Below are 26,151 nucleotides of genomic sequence, written 5' to 3' on the forward strand. Positions count from 1 at the left end.
ACTTTAGTCCCTTCCGGTAATTGACACGACAGGGCGCCCTGAAGGGGGAGGGGAGAGCTCCCTCCATAAATGGTCCCACCCCTGGGCAAGGTGGCTCACTCAGGCAGGTAGCAACGGGGGAGTGAGCACCTGCCGCCGGGCGAGCTCGGCCAGACTGCGAGACGAGGCGGAGCGAACTGAGGGAGTGAGTCAACCATGGACAAGTTGAAGTGCCCGAGCTTCTTCAAGTGCAGAGGGAAGGAGGTAGGGGTCTGGAAACGGTGGGAGGCGTGGCGAGGGGGGGGGCGCCTGGGAAGGGTAAACTTCGGGGGAGGCAGTCTCAGGCTTTGCCTTCTGCTGGCTGCTCCTTGTTCTCCACATTCCTCTTCAACTACCTTCAAGTGTGCCTGAGATGTCCCCAAGAGTAGAGGAAAAAGAGAACAGCTCTTCCTGGGTAGCCAGAAGACTTAGGGTCACCTCAACCTCTGCCTTGGGTATGCCCACAAAATCCTGGGGCTTTTTTTTTGTCCCTGACCAGACTGTGTCCATATGGAGGGAAATGAGAAAATGCAGTGTCCTGATCTGACCTGGAACCCTCCAAAGCCCAGAGCAGCTAACAGGTTGGGAGAGAACCCCTTCCCTCTGAGGTGCAGAAAGAGCTGCTCTACCTGGTGGGACAGGAGAATTTGTCTAGGAGTATTATTCTGTGGCTTCCAGCGAAGCCTCGATTTTATTCTCCAAGATTGGGAGTGAAGTCAAACTTCCCTTAACTCCGAACATCCCAAACTATCAGCGGATAGCAAAAGGAGTCTGTAAATTCTTTGTTTTAGTAGAAGCTATGTTGTATCCTTCTTTTCAAAGATCTCCTGCAATCTCAAGAACGTTGATTTAATTCCAGTCTTCTTTAAGACTTGTATTTGAAGCCTTACTTGTCTGCCCTCATTTCCCTTTCATGCTGGGTACCACACGTAACTTTTCTAGCAAAATTTGGATGATCTCACCCAAAGAAGTAGCAAACATATCCATCTAAAGAGGTGTTCGGGTGTTTTCCCCCCATTTTAAGGGGTAAATGTTGTAAAGTGGAAGCAGCCACTAGCAGAAATCTCCTCAACCATTGGAAAGCCTTTCCCTTGGCTACAGCTTTCAGGGTTCATTCCCTCCCCCCACCTCTCTCTCTCTCTGTGTGTGAAATTATGCTTCTGTGGATTTTTAATAGTAGAAAGACAAACTCTTGATATTTTCTTTTCTCCAGAAAGTGACAGCTTCATCTGAGAATTTCCATGTTGGTGAAAATGATGAGAATCAGGACCGTGGTAACTGGTCCAAAAAATCGGATTATCTTCTATCTATGGTTGGATATGCAGTGGGATTGGGGAATGTGTGGAGATTCCCCTATTTGACCTACAACAATGGTGGAGGTATTGCCCTCTCCCCCTCAACTTCTTTCCTCTTTCATTTTAAATGGTGTGCTCTATGGCCTCCGAGGCTATTTTAAGAACTAAGCAGAGGTATATGCCAGTTTGGGTTAGTAGGGGAATGGGAAGCAAGCATATTGCATCCATCATTAGACTATGAGTTGCTAGCTCAAGTTAAGAAGCTGGCCTCACAAAATCCTCAGGTATAAACTTGATAAAAGTTGCCCTTTTAGCACTTCTGAGTTTCTGATTTAAGATGGAATATAATCTTCCAATTGCTCTTTTTTATGCATGTTGCCATGATAATCTGTTCAGACTCAAGTTATGTTGGGCCTCATTTAAGACTGAATCAAAGCAAAAGGCAGGGGATTCTCATTCTAATATGAAGCTCAAATACATTGCTTAAGTAGCATAAGGTATTACATTGTGGAAATACAAGTTTGGAAGGAGTTGATTAAAAAGTAAAGGTCTAGTATTTTAAGCTGCAATATTCAGTTACACGTATTCCTAATTGAATTGACCATACGGAGGATCCTTCTAGAATGCAATAGACTTTAGTTCAAGACTAGGTGTTTAATTTCTGCAAAATGATACTGTTTATGCTTCAGAGATCATTAAGGAAGACTCATTAGAACAAGGAGAAAAAAATTAACTCTGAGGTGACATACAAAAGGAAACAAAATGAATTGCACAATTCCCTAGTAGTGTTGAAAGAACTTTTCACTTACACCATATTTTATTTACTTGTAATTACAGGTTCTATTAGAAGTGTAGAGGTGACATGCCCTTAGATTTCATAATTGGGAACCAGTGAAACTGTGCCACTATAATTATTTTTCTTGGTATAATAGGATTTTGTGTGGTGATGTTTCAATCTTATAGTCCTTGTTAATTGGTTGCATTAGAACATTCATATTGGCCTTTAGAGACTTAAGAGAGAAGCTCTGTTTATCAAACACTTTAAGTGTTGGTGGCAATAATTCCCCTCTCTGGAGCCTATATCGTTTAGTCATGGATTTGGTCTAAGTTTGAACTGGAAAATGAGTTAGGAATTACAGTCCTTTGGGTGTCTCATTCCTGAGGTCTAGTGTAGCGAAGAGCATTCAGACTCCTTTCCAGCGTCTTGTGTTCAGGTTCAGAAAAACCACAGTTTCAGAGATTCCCTGTGACTTGCCATCATATAGTGGCCCAGGGGTGGCCATAAATTTCCAGGAACTATATTAAACTAGGTTTAATAGAGAATTTTAAACGTACCCCCCCACACACACTAAATGCTATTATTCTTTATATGCTATCATCTCTCTCACGATTTCCTCTAAAAATTAATATATCACATTAATTCTCAGTTTTTAAAGATTGTATCATTTAGGTAATGAATAGCCTAGGCTCTTTTGATTGTTTTTTTCCCTCTGTCCAAGTGTAGGAGAAGAACATGAATTTCAGATTTGTCAAGTGTTAATTGATCAGATTTTTATTTTTTTTAATTTTTTTAAGCTTTTTTTTAATTAATTAATTTATTTATTTATGATAGTCACACACACACACACACACAGACACAGAGAGAGAGAGAGAGAGAGAGAGAGAGGCAGAGACACAGGCAGAGGGAGAAGCAGGCTCCATGCACCGGGAGCCCGACGTGGGACCCGATCCCGGGTCTCCAGGATCGCGCCCTGGGCCAAAGGCAGGCGCCAAACCGCTGCGCCACCCAGGGATCCCCATTGATCAGATTTTTAAATATGGTCAGGTTTGGAAAACTGTTGCTAAAATTTGGAATCATTTTTATCTAGGATTCTTTTTACTAGTTTTGAAGAAGTATCATATAACCATAGGGTCTGAGATAGCAGTATCAACAGTTTGTGACCAGTGTATTATGTTAGCAATTTACCAATTATGATTGTTATCAATTAAAAATAATATAATGGGTAAAAAGCTAAGTATACCACTAAGGAAAATCATATTTTTTTGAAAAAAAAAAAAAAAAACAACAACCCAACCCACCCTATTTGTAATGGGCTAGTAAGATTTACCTTGTTGTATTTAGACAGAGAGAGTCTATATTACTTTTCTTCATATTTATCATGGTAAGACTAAAACTTCAATTAGTCATAGTAATGAAGGTATGTACATTGCAACATCTATAAAAACATATTGTCTCTATGTTCTAGTACCTAGTGACGTGTACATAACAAGTATTTTATTGTGTCATTATTTTTAATGGAATATATTTTGAGGTTGGGAAAAATGTAATTCCCAGGTATGATGTTACAATATCATAGTATGGAAAATATGTGAGAAAAATAGTGCAGTGTGGGCCAGTGAAATGTACAGAATCCACTGATCCCCATGTTTTCCTGTTAAACTTTGTTAAGACTGCTATGTACTTGATCAATAAGTTTAATATTCTGTCGTGCTTCTACCTACAACCCGGCAAAAGTTTGAATGAGCAATTATGCCCCAAAAGTGGGCAGAAAAAAGTGAAATAATGAAGGTCAAAAAAAATTAAAAAAGGGATCTGGATAATCTAAATGCAGGAGAATTAGTCTTACCTTATAAAATAGAGAGTTAACTTTTTTTTTTGATAGGGTGTGTGTGTGCACGTGCATGCACAAGCAGTGAGGGGAGGGGCAGAGGGAGAGGGAGAGAGAAAATCTCAAGCCAGCTCTATGCCAGCAGTGGAGCCGTAGCAGTTCCCATGACCCTGAGATTATGACCTGAGCCGAAATCGAGAGTCAGACACCGAACCCACAGAGCCACCCAGGCATCCCGGAAAGTTAACTTTGAATGTATCTCAAAACTTCAGAATCTCTTAAAACCAAAAAATTTCTTACGGACATTGAGGAAAGACCCTTATGACTATTTGGAGAATAGTCCACTCAGCTGCAATAGCTTCCACTCTGAACCACATTTTGCATTTGCACTGGAAGTCTTACAAAAAATAGACTGCTTATTTGGAAAGGAGAAAGGAGGGAAACTAACTTTGGACATAAACTGCATGCCTGCCATTTTGCCAAGGGTTTTCACATAGGCTCTATAATCGAACCCTTAGCACAGACTGATGAGTTGGTATCACTCTCCCCATTTATGAGGAACCCAAGGTCTGGAAGTTAGGTAGATTGCCCCAGGTCACGTAACTAGCAAATGGTGGAGTCAGGATATAAATCTAGGTGTATCTGGCTCCAAAGCCTGTGATCATTCATGTCCTCAGGATGGCTCTTTTATAGGCTATTGTTTTTAATAATCATAGCAACCTCTTTAGGTAATACTAGAATCCCATTTCACAGACGAAGCCAAGGTTTAGAGAATCAATTACTTTCTCACAGAAAGTAATAAATCTGGGGCCTGAACCCAGTGCTCTGACTCCACTCTATCAGAAGGCTTTCACAATGTTACACTGGTTATCGAAGGGCCATCAGAGGTTTGGGACATAATAGTGCTTTGCTTCTATTTTGCATTTTCTAGGCGCCTTCTTGATACCTTATGCGATCATGCTGGCCCTGGCTGGTTTGCCTCTGTTCTTCCTAGAGTGTTCACTGGGACAATTTGCTAGCTTAAGTCCAGTTTCAATTTGGAGGATTCTTCCATTGTTTCAAGGTTGGTATTAAAATGTATTTCTTTCCGTGCCTATTGATCTGTGTATAGAGCTGTTCCCACTATGTAGCAGGAAAGTGTTTCATATTTGGACATGATAAAGGCAAAGAAACATACATTGTTTCTATGAATTTTTGCTACTGTAAAATTGAAAGACCAAATGTTAATTTGTATTTCTGTTTCTCTGGGGCTGAAGATCTGGATGGGGTTCTGGAGGATACTAGAGGGGGTTGTCAGGATGTCATTATTTTCCTACACTCAGCTTTTAAAATCCCTTGGTGCATAGTTATAGTCCTGTTGTGCATTACCTGCATGGCTCTGGCTTTTTTCTACTTCATATGCAGTCTTTTGTCTTCTTGCCTTTGCATATCTTTTACAATGCCTCATTCAGCAAAGTTGAAGGGCAGGTCACTTTGTTTTCTTGGGTACACTAATAGAATAGGACATTGGCAAAGCTTTTCAAAGTGCCTTGATTATTATTAAACATCAAACAGACTTCCTGTCTGAAGGTAAGATATCATTTTGCTATGTGCTAGCTGCTGCAAACTATTTGTAAAAGCCTCAATGCAGCATCAAAAATAAATTTGTAGTGAGGTGAATAGAACATTGTGCGGGAATATTAAGGAAGCCACCTCAAAAGCCAGTCTTGAGCATATGAGTTGTATTCGGTATGCTAAACTACATTTTGATATTACAAGTTCAAGAAACTTTGGCAGTTTAAATTCAGATTGTTACTGAACTATTGAATTTTCTTTACATGCACTTGTAGAAATCCTGTATATTAATTCAGAGCCTTTATCTGCTACTTGTCAAAATATTGGCTTATAGATGAAGATGTAAGTACTGGTCAGAGGATCAATAGGATATGAGTTTTGAATAGTGTTTGTTTGTTTGTTTTCAAGAACAGGACTCACTCTGACAAGGACTTTCAGACATAATAAGAGAGGAATAGCCATGGGTGATTCCTTATGTGAACTTGACAGATCAATACAGGTCCTCTGCCCTTGATCTTAGTATCATTTTCTAATTAACTAAAAGGAAATGGTTTCAGAAAGCCAGTCACCAAAATAATTTTAAATTTGAAAAAAAAGCTGTTTAGACAATAGTACTTCCTCTCCTCTCCCCCCTACAAAAACAAAAAAACAAACAAACAAAAAAAAAAAAAAGAAAAGATAGACCGTGTTGTTTGAACCTGCCTTCTCGTTTTAAAATAGATTCTGTGGAAATTGAGATGCAGCTTTTTTTAATGAATTAGGAAAAGAAATTGCACTTTTTTGTTTTTGATTTCAACTGTTCTCTTTTTCCAGGTGTGGGAATTACGATGGTCCTGATATCCATTTTTGTGACGATCTATTACAATGTCATAATTGCCTACAGTCTTTATTACATGTTTGCTTCTTTCCAAAGTGAACTGCCGTGGAAAAATTGTTCATCTTGGGCGGATCAGAACTGTAGCAGGTCACCTATAGGTAACTTTGCTTATTTTCTTAAAAGATATTGTGAACAGAGCATGATTCGTTCATCCTTTCTCATAAGCTTAAAAAGTTACACGATTTTCTCACCAATATAGGGGCAATTTAAAGTAAACCAACAGTGAGATGCCCATCTGGCTCAGTCAGTGGAGCATGCTACTCTTGATCTCAGGGTTGTGAGTTCAAGCCCCACGTCGGGTGTTAAGAGATTATTCAAAAATAAAATCTTAGGGATCCCTGGGTGGCGCAGCGGTTTAGCGCCTGCCTTTGGCTCAGGGCGTGATCCTGGAGACCCGGGATCGAGTCCCACGTCGGGCTCCCAGTGCATGGAGCCTGCTTCTCCCTCTGCCTGTGTCTCTGCCTCTCTCTCTGTGTGTGTGACTATCATAAATAAATAAAAATTAAAAAAATAAAATCTTACAGTGAGCCACAGGTTATTGATGAAAGCAGGATAAAGCATGGATAATTTTGAAAAGTGATTAGTGCAATATGTTAATTTTTGAGGGCTGCCAGTAAAGCCAAACCATCCTTAGGAGTAGCCAAGAGAGAAGGAAGAAAGTGGGAAAGTGGTAGAGACCAGCACTATCCATGACAGGACTGACAGGACTGTGGTATTTCAGGAGCCAGTGAAAGTCATCCACATCATAAGTTGCTGGTCTTTGGGATCATGTCATATTGATATTGTAGACCATTACTGCGGGGATTGCCTATGTATATCGGAGAATAATGTAATAAAGCTTTAATGCTTCTTAGCAACTTAAAGGTGTCATTTGTCTATATAAGTTAAATAAATCCACATACCAAAAATTTTTTAGAGCACTAAATCACAATCAAAATTATTGTTACTTTATAGTGGTTATTACTATACATGTAATCCCAGTTTAAAAGGGATGATGTTTAATCACCCTTAGTTTACTAGTAGAGAGGATTCAAGATGCTGAATGTGCATGGCTTGTTCCATTTGTAAGACTTCTCCTCTGCCCTCACCAAATAACAATCTAAATGGTTTAATTATTTTACCATGAAAACTTTTTTTCAGGAGGGGGTGCCTGGGTGATGCAGTTGGTTGAGCAGCCGGCTCTTGGTTTCAGCTCAGGTCATGATCTTAGGGTCCTGGGATCCAACCCTACATAGGTCTCCACATTCAGTGGGGAGTCTGCTTCAGGATTCTCTCTTTCCCTTCGCCTCTCCATTCATGTGCTCTATGTCTAAAATGAGTAAATGAATCTTTAAAAAAAACACATTTTTTTTTCAGGAAAATACTCTTCTAAAACTAAGTACGTTTCTGTGTGTGTATTCTTTTTTTATATATAATTTTTAGTTACTCATTGTAATGTCAGTACAAATACGGGGGAGATCATCCGAGTCAATAGAAGCTGGATATACAACAACAGTTTAACCTGCATCAATGGAAGTGAAGCTTATCAGCCAGGGCAACTTCCCAGTGAACAATATTGGAAGTAAGTATGCTAGATAATCTATTTAAACAGATGTTATTTAAGTTTTTGGAACTAACAATAAAATATTGATCAGCTTGTTCCTTGCCTTGTATAAGTAGAAAAAAAGGGGAATCAGAGCCAATTATACTTCACATGACTCAAATGCTTACCTACCCTATGTGAGTGGTAGTAACCTGCAGGATCAGCTCATAGTCAACAAATTGCCATTTATAAATTGTTTGTTAAATGAGCACAATACTGTTGGTGATGATTTGTTCAGTGCTTGTCATGTATAATTTAGGGCATTTCTTTGAAGAAAAAGAATCTCAAATTTTAGAGTATACTCAGCAAATTCTAATAGTAAACTGTTGGGTAGTGAGTAATATTTGGTGCTATTTAAGGCTACCATTCTTCATTATCCATTTTGCTTATGATTATCATTATATGATAAAAATAGATATTTGGGGTTATATTTACTTGTATTAACTTTAATTGATTACACTTTACTTTCCTTACTTATACCTACATTTTACCCTTACCAAACTGCCTTGACTCTTGCTGTAATGAGCTCTTCTGCATCTATGCGTTAATGCTCTGTGTGACCGTTTAAAAATTTGGAACTTAAAATGTTCCCAAACATCAAACTAAGAATAAAAACCCTAGATCCATGCAGGTCCTAAATAGAAATCATTGATTTTTATAGAAAGCCTTTGAAAAAGGTCTAAAAATTGGGACCATTTAGGTTTGATGCTAACTACAAGTATGATGAATAATTTAATTTTAGATGTGTTCTTCATCATTTTACCTTGAGAAAAATACTGTAACAAATAAAAGAAATAATCTGATGTAAGGTTAATTTTTATTTTACATAAAGAAGCTTTGAAATACTAGGGGGCAAATCATAGCTAAAAGAATTAGTAGATCTTTTATTCTAGGGTTTGGAACTTTGGCTACAGTTAACCCTAAAGTTCAGAGCCTAGCTTTTCATTGAACTATTTTTGCCCTCTGTACTATAGCTCATATGACATTAATGCATTAATATGATGGAATACTCATGAACATCTCCCTGGCTGTAGATATTACAAAATTCAATGTGTTAAGACAAGTGATTCTGTGTTCATAAAAAGACTTGTATGTTTTCAGTAAAGTGGCGCTGCAGCGGTCAAGTGGAATGGATGAGACTGGAGTAATTGTGTGGTATTTAGCACTTTGTCTTCTTCTGGCTTGGCTCATAGTTGGAGCAGCGCTATTTAAAGGAATCAAGTCTTCTGGCAAGGTAATTTGGAAAACACATTAGATAGTGATGTAGCTCTTTTCCAATTTCATTGCAGTTCAATGTCAAGCACAATCAAATGCATGTTTTTTCTATAATGGGAATATTCAAATGTGTGAAAAGCTTTCTAAGTAGGCAGCCTGGCTGTAGGAAAATACATAAGATTGCTGCTATTGGTACAAATAAAACAAAACAAGCAAAAACTAGTACTAGGGTTGTGCAATTTCAGCTGACCCTTGAACAATGTGGGGGTGAGGGGTGCCAACTCCCTCCTTGCAGTTGAAAATCCAGCTATAACTTGATTCCCTCACAATTACTAACAGCATGCTGTTCACCAGAAGCCTTACTGATCATGTAAAGTCAATTAACACCTATTTTAGTATGTTATATGTACTATATGCTGTATTCTTATAATAAAGTAAGCTGGAGAAAAGAAAATGTTATTAAGAAAATCATAGGAGAACACATTTATAGTACTTGAATTTATTGAAAAAATCCTCATCTAAGTGGACCCATGCAGTTCAAACCTGTGTTGTTCAAGGATCAACTGTACTCAAACTGGACCCTGCTAGCTTATATAGCATTCTGAAGCTTGAGTGTGTGTTTAAAATTGTCTGTCCTATTATATAAAGAAGCATCTTGAATGGAATTGTATATTGGAATGTCTGGTTTAGAAACTCTAGATCCTAGTTATATAAGGACAGTGTCAGGATTCCTTTTGTGGGAGAGGGAAAAAAATCAAATATGCAGTCGTTTTCTTAAAGCTTGCCAAAATTGACTCAGAACCCTCTTTTTAAGTGAAGAGTCCTCTTCTGAAAAACACTGTATTTTCTCCCTTTATTGTTTTATTTTTTAAACTTTCCTAAGAACGTCATGGCATTTCAGGGAACAACGTGGAATTTTCTTCGTGAACAGTTGTACAGTACTCAGAAAAGTGAATGTTTATGTATGACTACTAGACTGAAACCTCTTTACAGACAGAAGACAGGGGTAACTGTGGCTACTATCTTTGTATTCCTGGTATAATATCTAGCACATTGTTAATGCTAAACTATAATGAGACCCTCTGTTAGATCACAAAAATACTGTGAATATTGCAAAGTCAGTGAAAACTTTCCAAAATGTTTCAATTGCACATTTTTGAAACCTGTAGTTCCTTTTTGACATCAATATTGAAATAATCCATTAAAGGCCATTTGTCTAGGCAATTAATTTTTATTGGTCTCTGGATGACTTTAAATTGTCTCCTTGGGCATATTATCAAACATAGGACATCTATGGATCAAAGAAATCATCCACATTAATGAATAGCCAGCCTCAAAAGCAATCTGATCATCTGGAACTATGTGTTATCCAGGATACAAGCCGTGCACATGTATGTGTGCTATCAAACTCACTTAATGGTACCTCTAAGGATAATAATATCAAGTGTTGGGTATTCACTTTAATCAGCTTTCATGGGATTTGGATGTCTACTAGGAGATTATTTTCCTTCTCCTTGGGGACAATATATACTATTTCAGTTATTTCAGTTATAAAATCATTCCCTTCCCACCTCAATGCAGTAATTCACTAAGAAGTGATATCTGTCCCCTCAGACATTTATAAAGACATATTTAGGAAGGTACTCTACCTTGATTCCAAGTTACCACTGCTGATGTTTTGTGTATTTACAATGTGAACCCAGGAAATAGTGCTTCATACATTAGAGTGTTTTGAAAATGGATCATCTCAGAGTGGGAAAAGAAAGAGAAAATTATGCCAATTTTGGTATTGGTATCACCAGATTTATTAAGTGTCAACTGCCTAACAATTTTGTTCATATACAATTATGTTTCATGACTTAAAAATTTAACTTATCAACCTCTGGTTGTTTTTCTTGTTAGGTGGTATATTTTACAGCTATTTTCCCCTATGTTGTCCTACTCATCCTGCTAATCCGAGGTGCAACTCTGGAGGGTGCATCAAAAGGCATTTCATACTATATTGGAGCACAGTCAAATTTTACAAAACTTAGGGAAGCAGAGGTAAGACTTCATTTGGATTTTAGATTATCTGAGGAGGTAAACCATAAAAGCAAACACTGAAAATCTTTGGTTGCAGGTAAGAGTATCATAATGTAGTGGCTTGTAAAAGAATATGCTGTTAAGTTTGTTAGTGTTTCTGTTCACTGGGAAGTCTAATGTAGCCATTTAACATGACACTAGTGCTTTCCTATTGGAAGTGAGATGGTCATTTTAGCAGAAAAATTTTAAAAGTCATCTTATTTGTACAACTGATTCTATTTGACCAAAAAGATTTGGGGCCTATCAATCTGAAAAAGAACTTGTCACGTTTGGATACCTACCTGCAAGTTGATGAGTAGGACAGTAAGACTTCTTGGATAAACTCACAGATTTCAAGATTATAGGTGAAAGTCTAATGATCTAATACACATTTTAATTGCTTCAAAAGTTAATATCCCCAAATTAAGATCAAAGTGTACCTAATGGATTATGAAGTTAAACCACAAATTTGAAATGAATGAAGCATTCCATTAACAAAACTGTTACTTGTAAACATAAATGTGTGCCATGAATATGAATTGGGTAACCTTCTTTTCAGTCTATCACTAGATAATGGCTGTGTGTATCATGGATACATAAAATTTTTTGCATTTTTGATCACAGAGAGCATTAACAGTAAGTGGACTGTATATAGGATGCGTCTATTCACATAGCTTATGAATGGTTTCACTTTTTCAGTAAACACGTCACATTTTTGGCACACATTAAGCTTCTGGCCAGCTAAAACCCCAAGTCTTACGTTGAAGTCAAGAAACACTATGTTACTATTATCTTCCATATTAGCAGTGCTATCCAAAATAGTTATTAGTTTATTTGCTGTGGTGTTCTTTGAGGAACTCATGCTAATTTCCAGCAATTTGTTATTTTCTAAATACTTACAATATGGATATATTTATAAGAAGATTTTATTTATTTATTTACAGAGCGCAAGCGGGGGGAGGGACAGAGGGAGAGGGAGAGGGAGAATCTCAAACAGACTCTACACTGAGTGTGGAGCCTGGTGCAGGCTCCCTATCATGACCCTGAGATCATGACACGAGCTGAAATCAAGAGTTGGATGCTTAACCCACTGAGCCATCCAGGCACCCCACAATGTGCACATTTAATTATTTGTTGTAGAATTTCTCTGGTAAGCAAGTCAAATTTATCAGTTTTTTTGTCATGGATATCCATCCTTTACCTTTTCTGAAAATTGAGATGTCAGTGTCTGGCCTTTAGTTTCCTGTACCCAAATAATTTTCACTCAGGAATTAACTAGAACAGCCTTAAATTATTTCAGAACTATGAACTTTTATTATTTTAGTCTTTGAAATTAATATAGTTTGATGTGTCCACAGGCCATTTGCTTATTTCTTCATTTATGTTGGGCCTCACATCTTTTAACCTTGTTTGTTAATATCTTCCCAACTCGAAGACCATTTTCGATGATGAATCAGAAACAAATAAAATGGAAGTTGGGATTCATCATCTTCTCTCTGTCAGGTTGTTAAGCAAGATGAAATATTAATTAATGCACTTTAAAAATGGTAAATTGTTAAATGAATATGAGCACACAATGATTTCAATTATTGCTGTCATGTTATACTATACTATTAGAGATGCAACATTTTCTCTAAGAAGTAGATCCTCCATTTTCTTTAAGCTTAACTTTGAGCACAGTTGAAAAGCCCCTTTGATATTCTTTGACTTTTACAAGCCTGAGATCACCTGAGCTTTACAGTTCCTGAAAATTTTATATGATTATTTTGTATTTGTCTGTTTCAATGTCTCTATTATCTTTAAAATATCAGACCTAAACCTAAAGCTCTTTATGAAACATACAATTTAATCCTTCCTCCTCTTCAATGTGGTAGAAACAGTACGCCCACCCTTCTTTGGGTTGCTGGTAATGAGAATTTTTTCTTAGATTTTTTTTAATCTCTCACAATCCATATCCTGAGTATGGGATCATAAATATATATTTTTTCCTTTTCTTTGGATATCTGAACTTTGTTGCAATCTGTAGGAGAGCAGAGGACCATACAAATTTATAGCTAGAAGAGTCTTCCAGTCTTCAGTGATTATCGTACTAACTCCTTCATTTTACAATGGTGAAACTGAAACCCAGAAAGATTCAAATTTAGTTAAGTTTACACAGCCAGTTTGTGCATCTTGAATGAAGATTCCTTAATCCCTAAATTAATAATTTTGTATATAGCTATGAGATTGATAGATATGGATATTATAACTACTTTTGGAATTTTGCTTCACTTTACTTGCAACCTAGATACACATCATAGTATGCAGTAGCATTTTTATAGAAACCAGACCTGCCACACCAATTTCCAGCTCCCCCTAATTCACATATGCATACAAAGATGTATCAAGTAAAAGCAGCTGAGAGATCAACATAAGCATGTTGTTCATCTCTTAATATGTACAGCTGCCTAAAAAATAAGAGCATTTTATTTCTAATGATTTTGTTACAATAAGTGAAATAACCGTTATCTATCTATGCCTATCTCATCCATCCATTTTGCTTTCTTTTGGCTGCCTGCCATTATAAAGCAATTATAATATAATAATAATCTAACATCAAGCTGTATTCTGAAGATCTAGCAAATTTTATTCCCTAACAACTTTTATTTCTATTTAAATTGGAAATAGATTACATACCTTTCAAGGGGAAAAATACAGTTTTTAATTTCCATAAAAGAAACTATCAATTTATGATTATTTTCCACAATAACAGCAATAGCTACCATTGAGCATTCTAATTGCTTTACATATGCTATCTTATTCAATTCTCACATCATTCTGAGTACACTTGTAATAATAATAGTTATCATCATCATCATTTTCTTCATCCTCTCCATTTTACAGATGAATAAACAGGCTTAAAAATGTTAAATAAATTGAAGGCAAGGAGAGTAAGAGGTATTGGATATAAACTTCATTTTCTTTGACTCCAGAGCTAGAGCTCTTTGTCACCATTTTATATTGCCTGCCTTTCACTGAGCAGTCCTGTTTTTAGATGGACTAAAACACAACACAACAAAACAAAACAAAACAAAAACAACACTTTTGCCCAAATCTTTGCCAGTCTTATTCCTTGAAATCTACACAATTAGGTTACTTTGGGTAATGTTTTATCTACAGAATTTCACTGTTAGCATGGATTTCCATAGATTAGATTAGTTTCTAAGATTATTGTCCTTTAGCAAAGATATAGGAGAGGCAAATTATAAAAGGGACACTAGTAAAGGGGTAAGATTGGATGCAGTGAGTGGGAGGCTGCTTAAAGAGTGGAGGCCAGCTATGCGGGGCTCTAAACGAACAAACTAAAGGATGTCTAAATATATCAACATTCTTCAAAAATTGCCTACTACTATCCTTGTTAAGAATGGATATGTATCTATCCTCCCCAAATTGGTATGCAGTCAATAAAATTTTAATCAGATTGACAGCAGTTTTTCTTAGATCTTGAGAACTGATTGTAAAATTTATGTGTAAGAGAAAAAGGCAAAAAAAAAGGTGTTTTTGAAGAAGGAAGACCTGTCCTACTAGATATGAAACAATATTATAATACTATAGGAATTAAAATAAAGTGGTGTTAGCATAGGTATAGACTTACAGACCAGTGGAACAGTAGTCTCAGAAATAGATTCATGAACATTTGGAACTTGATATATGGCAGAGGTGGCAATGCAGATTGATGGGGGAAAGGATGGACTATTTAATTGATATTATTGACATCCAATTGATATAATTGATAATATAAATCATCTTTAGACAAATGATACTCTAGAAAAGAAAATGAATTGGGATTTCCAATTTAATATATACTGTATCAATTTTTAGGTTAATTGAAAACAATATGAGCAAAACTTTAAATCCTTTTGAAGAAAATGTAGGACAGTATCTTTATGACCTTTGGCTAAGACTTCTCTTTAAGTAAGAGAAATCAAGGACAATACATGAAAGTGAAAAGATGGACACCTTTAGTTACATTAAAACAACAATAAAACCTTTTGCTCATCAAAGGTCACGATGTTAAGAGGTGAAAAGAGTTAACCACAAATTGGGAGGAAAGTTATCATATATAATAGACAAAGGATTAGAATCCAAATTACATAAGAATTGCTAGAGATCAAAGAAGACAAATTACCCAAACAATAAATTGGCAAAAGGCATGAATAGGAATTTCACAGGGAAAAAAAAACCCTATGGAATATAAACACATAAAAACAAACTAAACCTTGTAAGTAATTAGGGTAATGAAAACTCTCATTCGACAGCCACCAGATATGACCATATTAAAAATTCTGACCAATATTGGCAAGCATGTGAAGGAATGGGAGCTCTCACACCTAGCTGGTGAGAGTAGGTGGTAAAATAATATGGCAATATTTAGTAAAAGAGAAGACGCATCATATACTCTTTGACATTGCAGTTCCTCAACTAGGTATGAGGAGACATGCACAGGAATACTTACAGCTACATCATTTTTACTAGCAGAATATTGAACAGCCTGAATGTCCCTCAGCAAGATAAAGGATGACCTGTGGTATACATAGTGGGGCAAACGGCAGTGAAAAAAATGTTCAAAACTACAGATATTTAACTAAACCATATGAATTTGCCCATATTTTTTCATTTTCAACATAAAGTTGAAATGTAATGTGGTTCAAATTGATCGTGGATAAATCTCATACAATACTGAATGAAAAAAGGCATGTTGCATAGGTTTACATCCATTAGGAAAACTTTTCTATAAACCCAATAACATGAAAAGCTTAGTCAGATAACTAAGCATCCTTAGCTAAAGAAAGTTAGGAAGTTCATTAAATAGATTCCTTTAAAGCTGGACATAGCTGGATACTCAAAGTTACTTGGGTTTCTATCGATATGATACTGATGTGTTTTAAAAATTCAGACCCAAACCATACTGTTTGGGTTTACATATTTTTATGGTAAAAATATAAAGAAAAACAAGGAAATGAGAAACACATAAGTCAGGATAACAGTTACCACTGGAGGTTGAAGGGTGATATGATGACAAAGGGGCATTGGGTGGCTTCCAAAGAGTGACAACGTTTCATATTTTAAGCTGAGTAGTGGGTTTGGTGTTTATTTCATTATTATTCATATTAATTCATTAGTATATATGAAGTATTTTATAGAAGTAAAAAAATTTAAAGTGTGTCTTTTTAAAAATTGAATTATCTTCTCTTATAGGTTTGGAAGGATGCTGCCACTCAAATATTTTACTCCCTTTCAGTGGCTTGGGGTGGCTTAGTTGCTCTATCATCTTACAATAAGTTCAATAACAACTGCTTCTCAGATGCTATTGTAGTTTGTTTGACAAACTGCCTCACTAGTGTGTTTGCTGGATTTGCTATTTTTTCTATACTGGGACACATGGCTCATATATCTGGAAAGGAAGTCTCTCAAGTCGTAAAATCAGGTATGTGATGCTCTACGTTAATAACTTTGATTAATTCAGTATAGCTCATTTAAGAAACACTAATACATTTTGTAGCAATTTACTTAAAGCACTCAAGCAAGGTTTAGGGTGTTGCATTTTCTTTCTCATTTCATCTTATATAATTTGTTTGCTTTAATCATGTAATAATTTTTAGATTGTCTGAGAAAACAGGACTATATTAGGGAACAATTGTTTAAGAAGATAATTGTCTGAATTTTGCATAGTCCTTCATATGAACTGCCTACTGTACATGGGTGCCTTTACACATATTATCTTCATTTATGTGTGTATATATACATATATACATGTGTGTATTCATATGAATGACTATATAAGAGTATATATGTGTGTGGGTGTGGCTGTGTATTCCTCCATGTACAAGTGCAGTATTGGGTCTGAATTTTTAAAACACATCAGTATCATATCGATAGAAACCCAAGTAACTTTGAGTATCCAGCTATGCCCAGCTTTAAAGGAATCTATTTAATGAACTTCCTAACTTTCTTTAGCTAAGGATGCTTAGTTATCTGACTAAGAATCTTAGGAAAAGAATTCCAGGATTCTTAGTGGTAGGAATTCCTCATTAAATTTTTATTTATGGGGACGCCTGGGTGGCTCAGTGGTTTAGAGCCTGCCTTCGGCCCGGGGTGTGATCCTGGAGTCCTGGGATCGAGTCCTGCGTTGGGCTCTGTGCATGGAGCCTGCTTCTCTCTCTGCCTGTGTCTCTGCCTCTCTCTGTGTGTCTCTCATGAATAAATAAATAAATAATATTTAAAAAATACTCTGGGAAACGAACTAGGGGTGGTGGAAGGGGAGGAGGGCGGGGGGTGGGGGTGAATGGGTGACGGGTACTGAGGGGGGCACTTGACGGGATGAGCACTGGGTGTTATTCTGTATGTTGGCAAATTGAACACCAATAAAAAATAAATTTATTATTAAAAAAATATAAAAAATTAAAAAAATTTATTTATGGCCAGTATCATTTAATGGAGAAACCAATGCAGGAGAATAGAATGTTAGGACTAGAAGAGACCTCATAGATAATCTAGCTTCTCATTTCCAGAGAAGTGGACTGATGCAGAGAAATTTTATGTCTTATAGTAGATAGATAAAATCATTAGGAAGTGACAGAGCCTAGGTTAGAAGCTAATTCTGCTGAATCCTAGGTCAGTCTTCTAGGACTCGGGAGAAACCTAAAATACTTAAGGCAACTAAGTATCATATAATATAATTGAAAAAATTTAAAGCACCTATAACAATAATATACATCAAACAGAAAATAAGATTCAATTTTTAGTTTTGTTATATACAAGTTTGCAAGTGTCCATATACTAGTTAAAATGGCAGTACACATTCTGGGTGAACATTTGGAGAGACAGCTAAAGACTACAACAGTCATTCCATAAGCATATCTTTCTTGATAGTGTAATTCTTTTAGAATTTCTAGGCTAATATAATTTACGTTTCTGGAGTTTAAGACAATTGTTATTCTTTATGAATCTTAAAAAAAAGAAAGAGTTAAACAAAATCATTGAAATAGTTAAGATCTCCTATGTGAGTAATTTACAAAATTCATCTCATGGGTTAATTCACGTCACATGCACACATGCACACATTATCATTTTGTTGAATAACCAAGTCGAATATTTTTAAGAGTACAAGTGAAAGAGTTGCTCGAGAATGTGCATTATGGATGGCATTGCTAAATTGAAATGAATTTTTTCTAGTATCTTATTTTGGAAATGTTCAAATATATGAACTTTTTGGCAACTGATTTAAATTAAATGTCATACATTTTTCTTAGGTTTTGATTTGGCATTCATTGCTTATCCAGAAGCGCTAGCCCAACTCCCAGGTGGGCCATTTTGGTCCATATTATTTTTCTTCATGCTTTTGACTTTGGGTCTCGACTCTCAGTTTGCATCCATTGGTAAGTAATACTCTGAGTGTTATATTTTATATTTTGTTATATTTTACTCATGTTTCCTCTACTTAAAAACATGTTGCCCCCATTAGGTTTGCCCTTAGAATCTGAACATTCTTTTTTACTAAATTTTAAATACAGAAAAATACAAAGCACTCATGCAGTAGATACCCAAAAGGAACAGACATGAATGTTTCATATTTGCTTCAGAAATGAAATTGAAGTCCCCTGTTTCTCTCCCTAATACAATTCACATTTCTTCCTTCCCAGAAGCAACTGTCACCATGGATTATGTGTGTTATTCAGTCCATGCTTGATACATTATATACATGTCCATAAATAACACAAGAATTTTGTCACATCAGTGTGAAGTTTCATAACATACATATCATTCTGACAGTTGTTTTTTTACATGTATTGTGAATCTGTGTTGATATATACTCCTATATATCTACCGAATTCACAATCTGTTGCCATACTGATGGGCATTTGGATTATTTCCAATTTTGAAAAATTACACATGCAACTCAATGATTATTCGTGCATGTGGCTCTATGTACACATAGGGATTTCCCCTGGGGTACACACCTAGAAATTTGGAAACTTTTTCATCATATCACTCTTACATAAATACACTTTTATAGTTGACTATATACAGTATAACGTCTGGCCTCCTCTAGTTGGCTTTCAAAGCCCTTGAAAATTTTAAACCTGTATCTTCATCCTTTCACCCATACATCCTTCTACTTTCAGCCAGTACTGTGTATCATGAACACATTTCTTTCTTAAACCTAGAAGGCCTTTCTGTCTCCATGCCATTTATTCAAATGTTCATTTTATTTAAAAGTTCTAGAATTCTTCCTTACCTATAACCCTCTTTCAAACTACGTCAGCCTTCAGGGATCTGTTAACTTGTAGTTACTACCAATGAAAAACCTTGTAAAACAGACTAAAAATAACAAATAAAGAGAGCTGCATTTGGTTTTCATCAGAACCAACAGGTGGTAACTGCCAAAAGAAAGGATCCTATGGGTTTTTTAAAAAAGCAAGGAGTAGGACCTAGAGTATATTTTCAGCATATATTTATAAATTTGATTAGAAGCTGAATTCTTTGATTAAAATTATTGGCAAATGAGTTTACATATAACATTGCCATTTTTCCCTTCTGAAGAAACGATTACAACAACGATTCAAGATTTATTTCCCAAATTGATGAAGAAAATGAGGGTTCCTATAACTCTGGGGTGCTGCTTGGTTTTGTTTCTCCTTGGTCTCGTCTGTGTGACTCAGGTATAGTACAGATTTTTTTTTTAAGATTTTATTTATTTATTCATGAGAGACACAGAGAGAGAGGCAGAGTTATAGGGAGAGGGAGAAGCAGGGAGCCTGATGTGGGACTCGCTCCCAGGACTATGGGATCATGACCTGAGCCAAAGGCAGGCACACAACCACTGAGCCACCCAGGTGCCCCTTATAGTATTTTTTTCATAGACAAATTATTAGTTGGAATGTACCTTATAATCTAAATAAGCAAACAAAGGTTTAAGAGGATGTTTAGTGACAAATCCAAGTCTGACTCGGATCAAGGTTTTCTGGGTTTTAGCCCAAATTTTTTCCCATTATAGCACAATTTTGAAATTTAATAATATTTTGAAGAGGGGAGGTGATCCAATAATGGAAAATTTCCCCAAATACAAGAAAGTTATAGACTTTGAACACATGCTATATTTTTGGCAGCTACTACAGAGCACACAGACACTGCATATAATTTTGATAATCAAGTATTCTAAATGCTTATTTTTTACAGTGACTTGGTATAGGATGGAAAGTGCATCGTTTTTGAGATATTTAAAGCCACATTTGTGTTTACATTTGGAAACATTCCTTTATCATATCTTAGCATAGGTGAAACCAGGGAGCATATATTTAAAGACTTCATCAATCATAAAAATAAATTAAAATATACTTAGATGTAATTTTTTTTTTGTAGGCTGGAATTTATTGGGTTCATTTGATTGACCACTTCTGTGCTGGATGGGGTATTTTGATTGCGGCTATACTGGAAATCATAGGAATCATCTGGATTTATGGTAAATAGTAACTACAGAATTATATACATATTTTATTAACTAATTTAGTGTGATTCCTTTTCATGAAAATATTTATGAAAATAGTAAAGTATAATATTACTGGGAAAATTGATTATGAATAATATGTAGTTAAAGGTGTATACTTCATTGATATGGTATAGGAAAATTTTTAGACAGTTAGTATAGGAAAATTTTTAGACAGTCAGATAATTTGGGGCCACAATGATTAATGGAGGAAAATGTAAGCAAGGACTGAATGCACTCTTTTTTTCTAAGGTGGGAACAGATTCATTGAAGATATAGAAATGATGATTGGAGCAAAAAGGTGGATATTCTGGCTATGGTGGAGAGCTTGCTGGTTTGTTATTACTCCTCTTCTTCTGATTGTAAGTATTAATATGCTATGAATTTGATATCTATCTATATATAAAACATTTCTTTTTTTTTAATTTTTTTTAATTTATTTATGATAGTCACAGAGAGAGAGAGAGAGAGGCAGAGACATAGGCAGAGGGAGAAGCAGGCTCCATGCACCGGGAGCCCAATGTGGGATTCGATCCCGGGTCTCCAGGATCGCGCCCTGGGCCAAAGGCAGGCGCCAAACCGCTGCGCCACCCAGGGATCCCTATATAAAACATTTCTAAGATAAACTTGAATAATTCATGTTAGAGACAGTAAGGCAAACTGTCATAAATTAATGACTTTCAACTTTTGCTTTATGATTGCAAGTTGCCTAAATTAAGATATATTTGCAGTATTGTTTTTGAGGCTATGTTTAAACATTTACCATTTGAGAAAATGAACAGGCTCTTATAGACTTAAAAGTCCTATGTACTTAAGAATTATCAATAGAATAAATAAAAATAAGTCATTCGTTTGCTAGTTCCCTAAAAATTATCCTGAACAACCTACACTGTCCCTAACCTCTCTGCTAAGACCCAGACTCTGCCTGCAAGGAATATGATCTCAATACACTAATTGCTAAGAAACAACACTCAGATTTTAGTGCACATTTTTCTTTATGGGAGGTATTTACTATCCAAAATTACTAAAAGAAATTCACCACTGTCAACAGAGGCAACAGTTTATGTTAAATTCAACAATTGGTGCTATTTAGGAACTGAGGGAAAGCAAAAGTTATCTTACCCGAGAGACATGACATATAGACATACCTTTAAATATCAGTTCAGGACAGTAAGTGACAAAATAAACACTTAAGAGGATGGAGAATTACTGTAATGGTGGAGGTGGGGGCAGCGGCAAAGCTTCATAGAGGATGTCTTTTGGTCCTCATTGCCTCCTTGTCTCAAAGTCTTTCCTAGGGGGATCCCTGGGTGGCACAGCGGTTTGGCGCCTGCCTTTGGCCCAGGGTGCAATCCTGGAGACCCGGGGATCGAGTCCCACGTCGGGCTCCCGGTGCATGGAGCCTGCTTCTCCCTCTGCCTGTGTCTCTGCCTCTCTCTCTCTGATGTGACTATCATAAATAAATAAAAATTTTAAAAAAAGTCTTTCCTAGGAAAGGGCATTAAATAATTTGATCCAGAATGTGCTTCACATCTGAAGTATTATGTTTGTTTTAGAGAATGTTAAGTTTTATTTTTTACATTTTATAAGGTCAATTTCAAGTAGGGAGCAGTTTGGGACTGACTGTACTGAATTAAAATATTTTGGATGCTCCATATTCTAGCAAAATGATTTTGACATTACTACTAAATATTGTTTTCTTCTTTTGACAAGTCTCCATAATAAAATAAGCCCTTTATCAATTAAGAAGTTCTCACTAAATTTTTTTTTAGCCAGTGAGTTTTCATTAATAGCTTTGACAACTGGATTTAATTTAAAATGCAAAAGTATTAAATATTAAATGATATACATTATCATCTATTTTGTATAAAGTGACATGAAGTCATGGATACTCCAGTATCCTCATCCACTCTCTCGTATTTATGTAAAAGATTATGATAATTGGGAAATACATTTAAATTACTGGGAATTAATGTATTAAATTGATGGAATTAACTATTTAATTCTAAAATTAAACTTGAATACCTATTTGATAAAATTCTTACATTCCATCTCCCTGAGTTTAGTAAAAGATAGCTAGCTAAGTAGTTTAGAGAAACTACTAGGTGACTCTGGTTTTTGTTTTGTCTGCCTTACAAGTTTCTAAATAATTACTTTTAATGCAGCAACATATCTAATAGGTTTTTTAAGAAGTTTTTTTTTTTTTTAACTTGGCCATTAGGTGTTTTCCTTGTGAAGATTCAGATTTCACTGTTTTACCCAAACACACATTGAGTTTGTTTTTCCTCTCTCAAAGAGAGGCTAGAAGTGAAGTGTACTTTAGCAAATATATACCAGTAGTTTGTGAATGTGTGTGTTTTGGGTATGCAGTAAGGGGTGCTCTATGCCTTGGGAAATAATAGAAGCAACTGCTAAGCAAGGTGCAAAGCATGTTCACTAAAAGGTACTTTACGTTCTCCTTGAATTAAGTGCTATGCTGGCAAACTGGATAGCATAGGATAAAATCATACTATTGTAAGTTAAAGTTAAAAGGTCAGTAATGGAAATTTTCAGATATTATTTTGTTTCCAATCTGAAATATTTCATGGTAAAGTATTTTATTGAAAAACATGTTGGACCAGTATTTGTATTTTTTATAACTATACGGAGGTGCTCATTTTGGAAGAATCTATTCAAAGCCAAATATGAGTTATTTAGATGAGTTCATTTAGTACTCTCTTCTGGCTAGTTACTGGATTATCTTAGTTGTTTGAATGTATCTTCATTTTAATTGCTTTTGATAGATTATTTCTAAGGAATGTGCAATTGAAATCGTTAGTGCAATAAAGTCTAATCTTTAGAATTGTCTTTTCCTACTTGACTTTCACAGGCAATTTTGATCTGGTCATTGGTGAAATTTCATAGACCTGATTATGCCCAAATTCCATATCCTGACTGGGGAGTTGCTCTAGGCTGGTGTATGATTATTTTCTGCATTATTTGGATTCCAATTATGGCCATAGTAAAAATAATTCAAGCTGAAGGAAGTATCTTTCAAGTAAGCACATTTATATTACACTTTGTAGAAAGTACTTATGATGAAAATGGTGATTACTCAAATGGTGGTAATATGGGATTATGAACCTTTAGGTTACAATCTGATACAATCCTCAGATTACTATGTGCATAACATAGCTTTACATCATATATATGTCTTCTACTATAAGCTTCTTTAGGGAGGAGTCTTCTGTTGCTTCCTGCTATATCCTCAGTTCCTATTAGAGTGCTCAGCACAAAGAAATTGTGATTTTTATCCTTGTACTGAGTTGTCCCTGAAGATGACACAAAGCAAATGACCTTTTTGCTTAATATCTATAATCCTTACTTTATATTGTCTGGTTATAATACATGTACTAATAGTTTGTTTAGGGTGGAAAAAGCCTGCTAAATTATTTCAAACCCAGTCTAGACCCTGAGTGATCCCTCTTTCACGGAGACATAGGGGGATGCAGTTGATCATGACATCTCATTAGGATAATGACTAGGACAAATCTCCAGTCAGATTTTAGGTAATTTCCCAAGCTCATTCCAATCAGTGGTTTGATCCTTGAGCTCCTTTTATTTGGTTCTTGGAACCTCCCAGGTATACACTGGTTTATATCCTCACATAACCCTCACTCTAAGGGCAGGACCAAAATGTCAGAGAATTCAGTGAAAAACACGGAGTGATTCCATTGTTCAAACAGGCCCATACATTTTCTTTTCAAATCATTTACATACTCACTTATTTTGGTTTTGTAGTTAATATAATTCTATAAACAGTTAAATTTGAGTGTCATTTTTAATTTTTAATTAATTTTTTAAAAAGATTTTATTTATTTATTCATGAGACACATACAGAGAGGCAGGGACACAGGCAGAGGGAGAAGCAGGCTCCACGCAGGGAGCATGATGCAGGACTCAATTCCAGGACTCCATGATCACGCCCTGGGCCGAAGGCAGACGCTCAATCACTGAGCCACCTAGGCTTCCCACTATCATTTTTTTAGTACACTGTACTAAGAATTTTTGATGACCACCTTTTACCTTTCTATGGTTCCCATTTCATTTTGGTTAGCAAAAAAACTTAATATTTTGCAATGAAAATATGGTTTGATATCTGCTTGTTTACAGATGTAGCACTTATGGTCTAAAACAAGTTTTTTTTTCTTTTCAGCGCTTTGTAAGCTGCTGCAGACCAGCTTCTAACTGGGGTCCATACCTGGAACGACATCGTGGGGAGAGATATAAAGACATGGTAGACCCTAAAAAAGAGACTGACCATGAAATACCTACTGTTAGTGGCAGTAGAAAACCAGAATGAGATCTAATTTATAAAAATATGTGGTCATACAATGTGATTATTTTAGAACAGAGGAAAATTTTATTTATTTATATGCTGGCCGAGTAGAAAAACGTCTATACTATATTCATGATAGTATAAACTTTTTTCCCATTTAAGCAGGAATGTAATATAATGTGAATCTACTACTATTTAACAATGTGATTATTATATTTCTTTTTAGATTATCTATCTGTATAACACACAGCTGTCTCTATGTCACTTTTGTAAATATTATATTTTTCTAATACGCTGAAGACGTTATATTGAGCCAGTGATTTAGAAAACTGTTATATTTTCTATTATATAAGTTTTAAAATATTATTTGCTTTTATTTTCTTAGTTTACAAACTGTCTTTTCCATAAAGCTGGGGGAAATAAATCAGTATATTTAAAAGAAAGTGTTAAAATTGAAGGCCTCGTTTAACTAGAAATGTCATACATATATGAAAAAATGGATTGTGTATATGAGCACTGTAGTTTAATACTTTTAATCCAAATATATATATAAAATTTTCATGTATTTACGGGTCTCTTTTTCTATGTGAACTTAGTGGTTATGTTCTTCACCTACAAATAGTGAAATAAGGCAGAAAAATCAGGATTCTATGGCCAGTAAATGATAAATCTAGAAAATGGAATCCAGAAGCTTTGAATACTTACTCCATATAGTATCTTCCTCAGGTTATATTTGAAAGAAAATATCTCCCACCTAATTTCTACTGTGTTTCACAAAATTAAGAGTTGTTCATTATATTCTCTGAAATCTAGGTTTATTTTCAAATAGAACACGGGACAAAATACTAATGAGGAAATGGCTTCAATCAAATCTAAGATCTTAGGATTGTAATATATACTTAATAGATCACGTAAAATTATTTTTGTCTTGAGTTAAGTTACTACTTACAGATGATAATCTTCTATTTACATACTTATAGAAGATAAATTTGTCAAGAATAAGGGAAGGCAAATTAGAAAGTCATATGTCCCAGTTTCCTTACAAAGGATAATAAAAACATATCATTAATAGGCTTATACATTGATTATTGACTAC

At 35.5% G+C, this 26,151-nt stretch overlaps 1 protein-coding gene across 1 annotated transcript; it reads left to right on the plus strand.

The window, feature by feature from the left end:
- On the plus strand, window positions 1-25,620 carry SLC6A14 (solute carrier family 6 member 14). The gene is made up of 14 exons (XM_055338886.1): window positions 1-243; window positions 1,232-1,397; window positions 4,854-4,985; window positions 6,290-6,451; window positions 7,776-7,914; window positions 9,037-9,169; window positions 11,053-11,193; window positions 16,450-16,678; window positions 18,504-18,629; window positions 19,795-19,913; window positions 20,614-20,713; window positions 20,990-21,099; window positions 23,607-23,774; window positions 24,933-25,620. Exons 1-14 carry the CDS (start codon window positions 196-198, stop codon window positions 25,077-25,079), a joined length of 1,920 nt encoding a protein of 639 aa, XP_055194861.1. The 5' UTR covers window positions 1-195; the 3' UTR covers window positions 25,080-25,620.
- Window positions 25,621-26,151: the final 531 nt, after the last annotated feature.

This window comes from Nyctereutes procyonoides, unplaced genomic scaffold (genome assembly GCF_905146905.1).
Source record: "Nyctereutes procyonoides isolate TBG_1078 unplaced genomic scaffold, NYPRO_anot_genome, whole genome shotgun sequence".
In the NCBI taxonomy this organism is placed as follows: Eukaryota; Metazoa; Chordata; class Mammalia; order Carnivora; family Canidae; genus Nyctereutes; species Nyctereutes procyonoides.

What these genes read in the sequence shown, in the direction of transcription:
- SLC6A14 (XM_055338886.1), top strand. Translation starts at nt 196, where the DNA reads ATGGACAAGTTGAAGTGCCCGAGCTTCTTCAAGTGCAGAGGGAAGGAG. An exon ending in GATTCTTCCATTGTTTCAAG is followed by an intron (nt 4,986 to 6,289) that starts GTTGGTATTAAA and finishes CTCTTTTTCCAG; the next exon opens with GTGTGGGAATTACGATGGTC. An exon ending in CCCAGTGAACAATATTGGAA is followed by an intron (nt 7,915 to 9,036) that starts GTAAGTATGCTA and finishes GTATGTTTTCAG; the next exon opens with TAAAGTGGCGCTGCAGCGGT.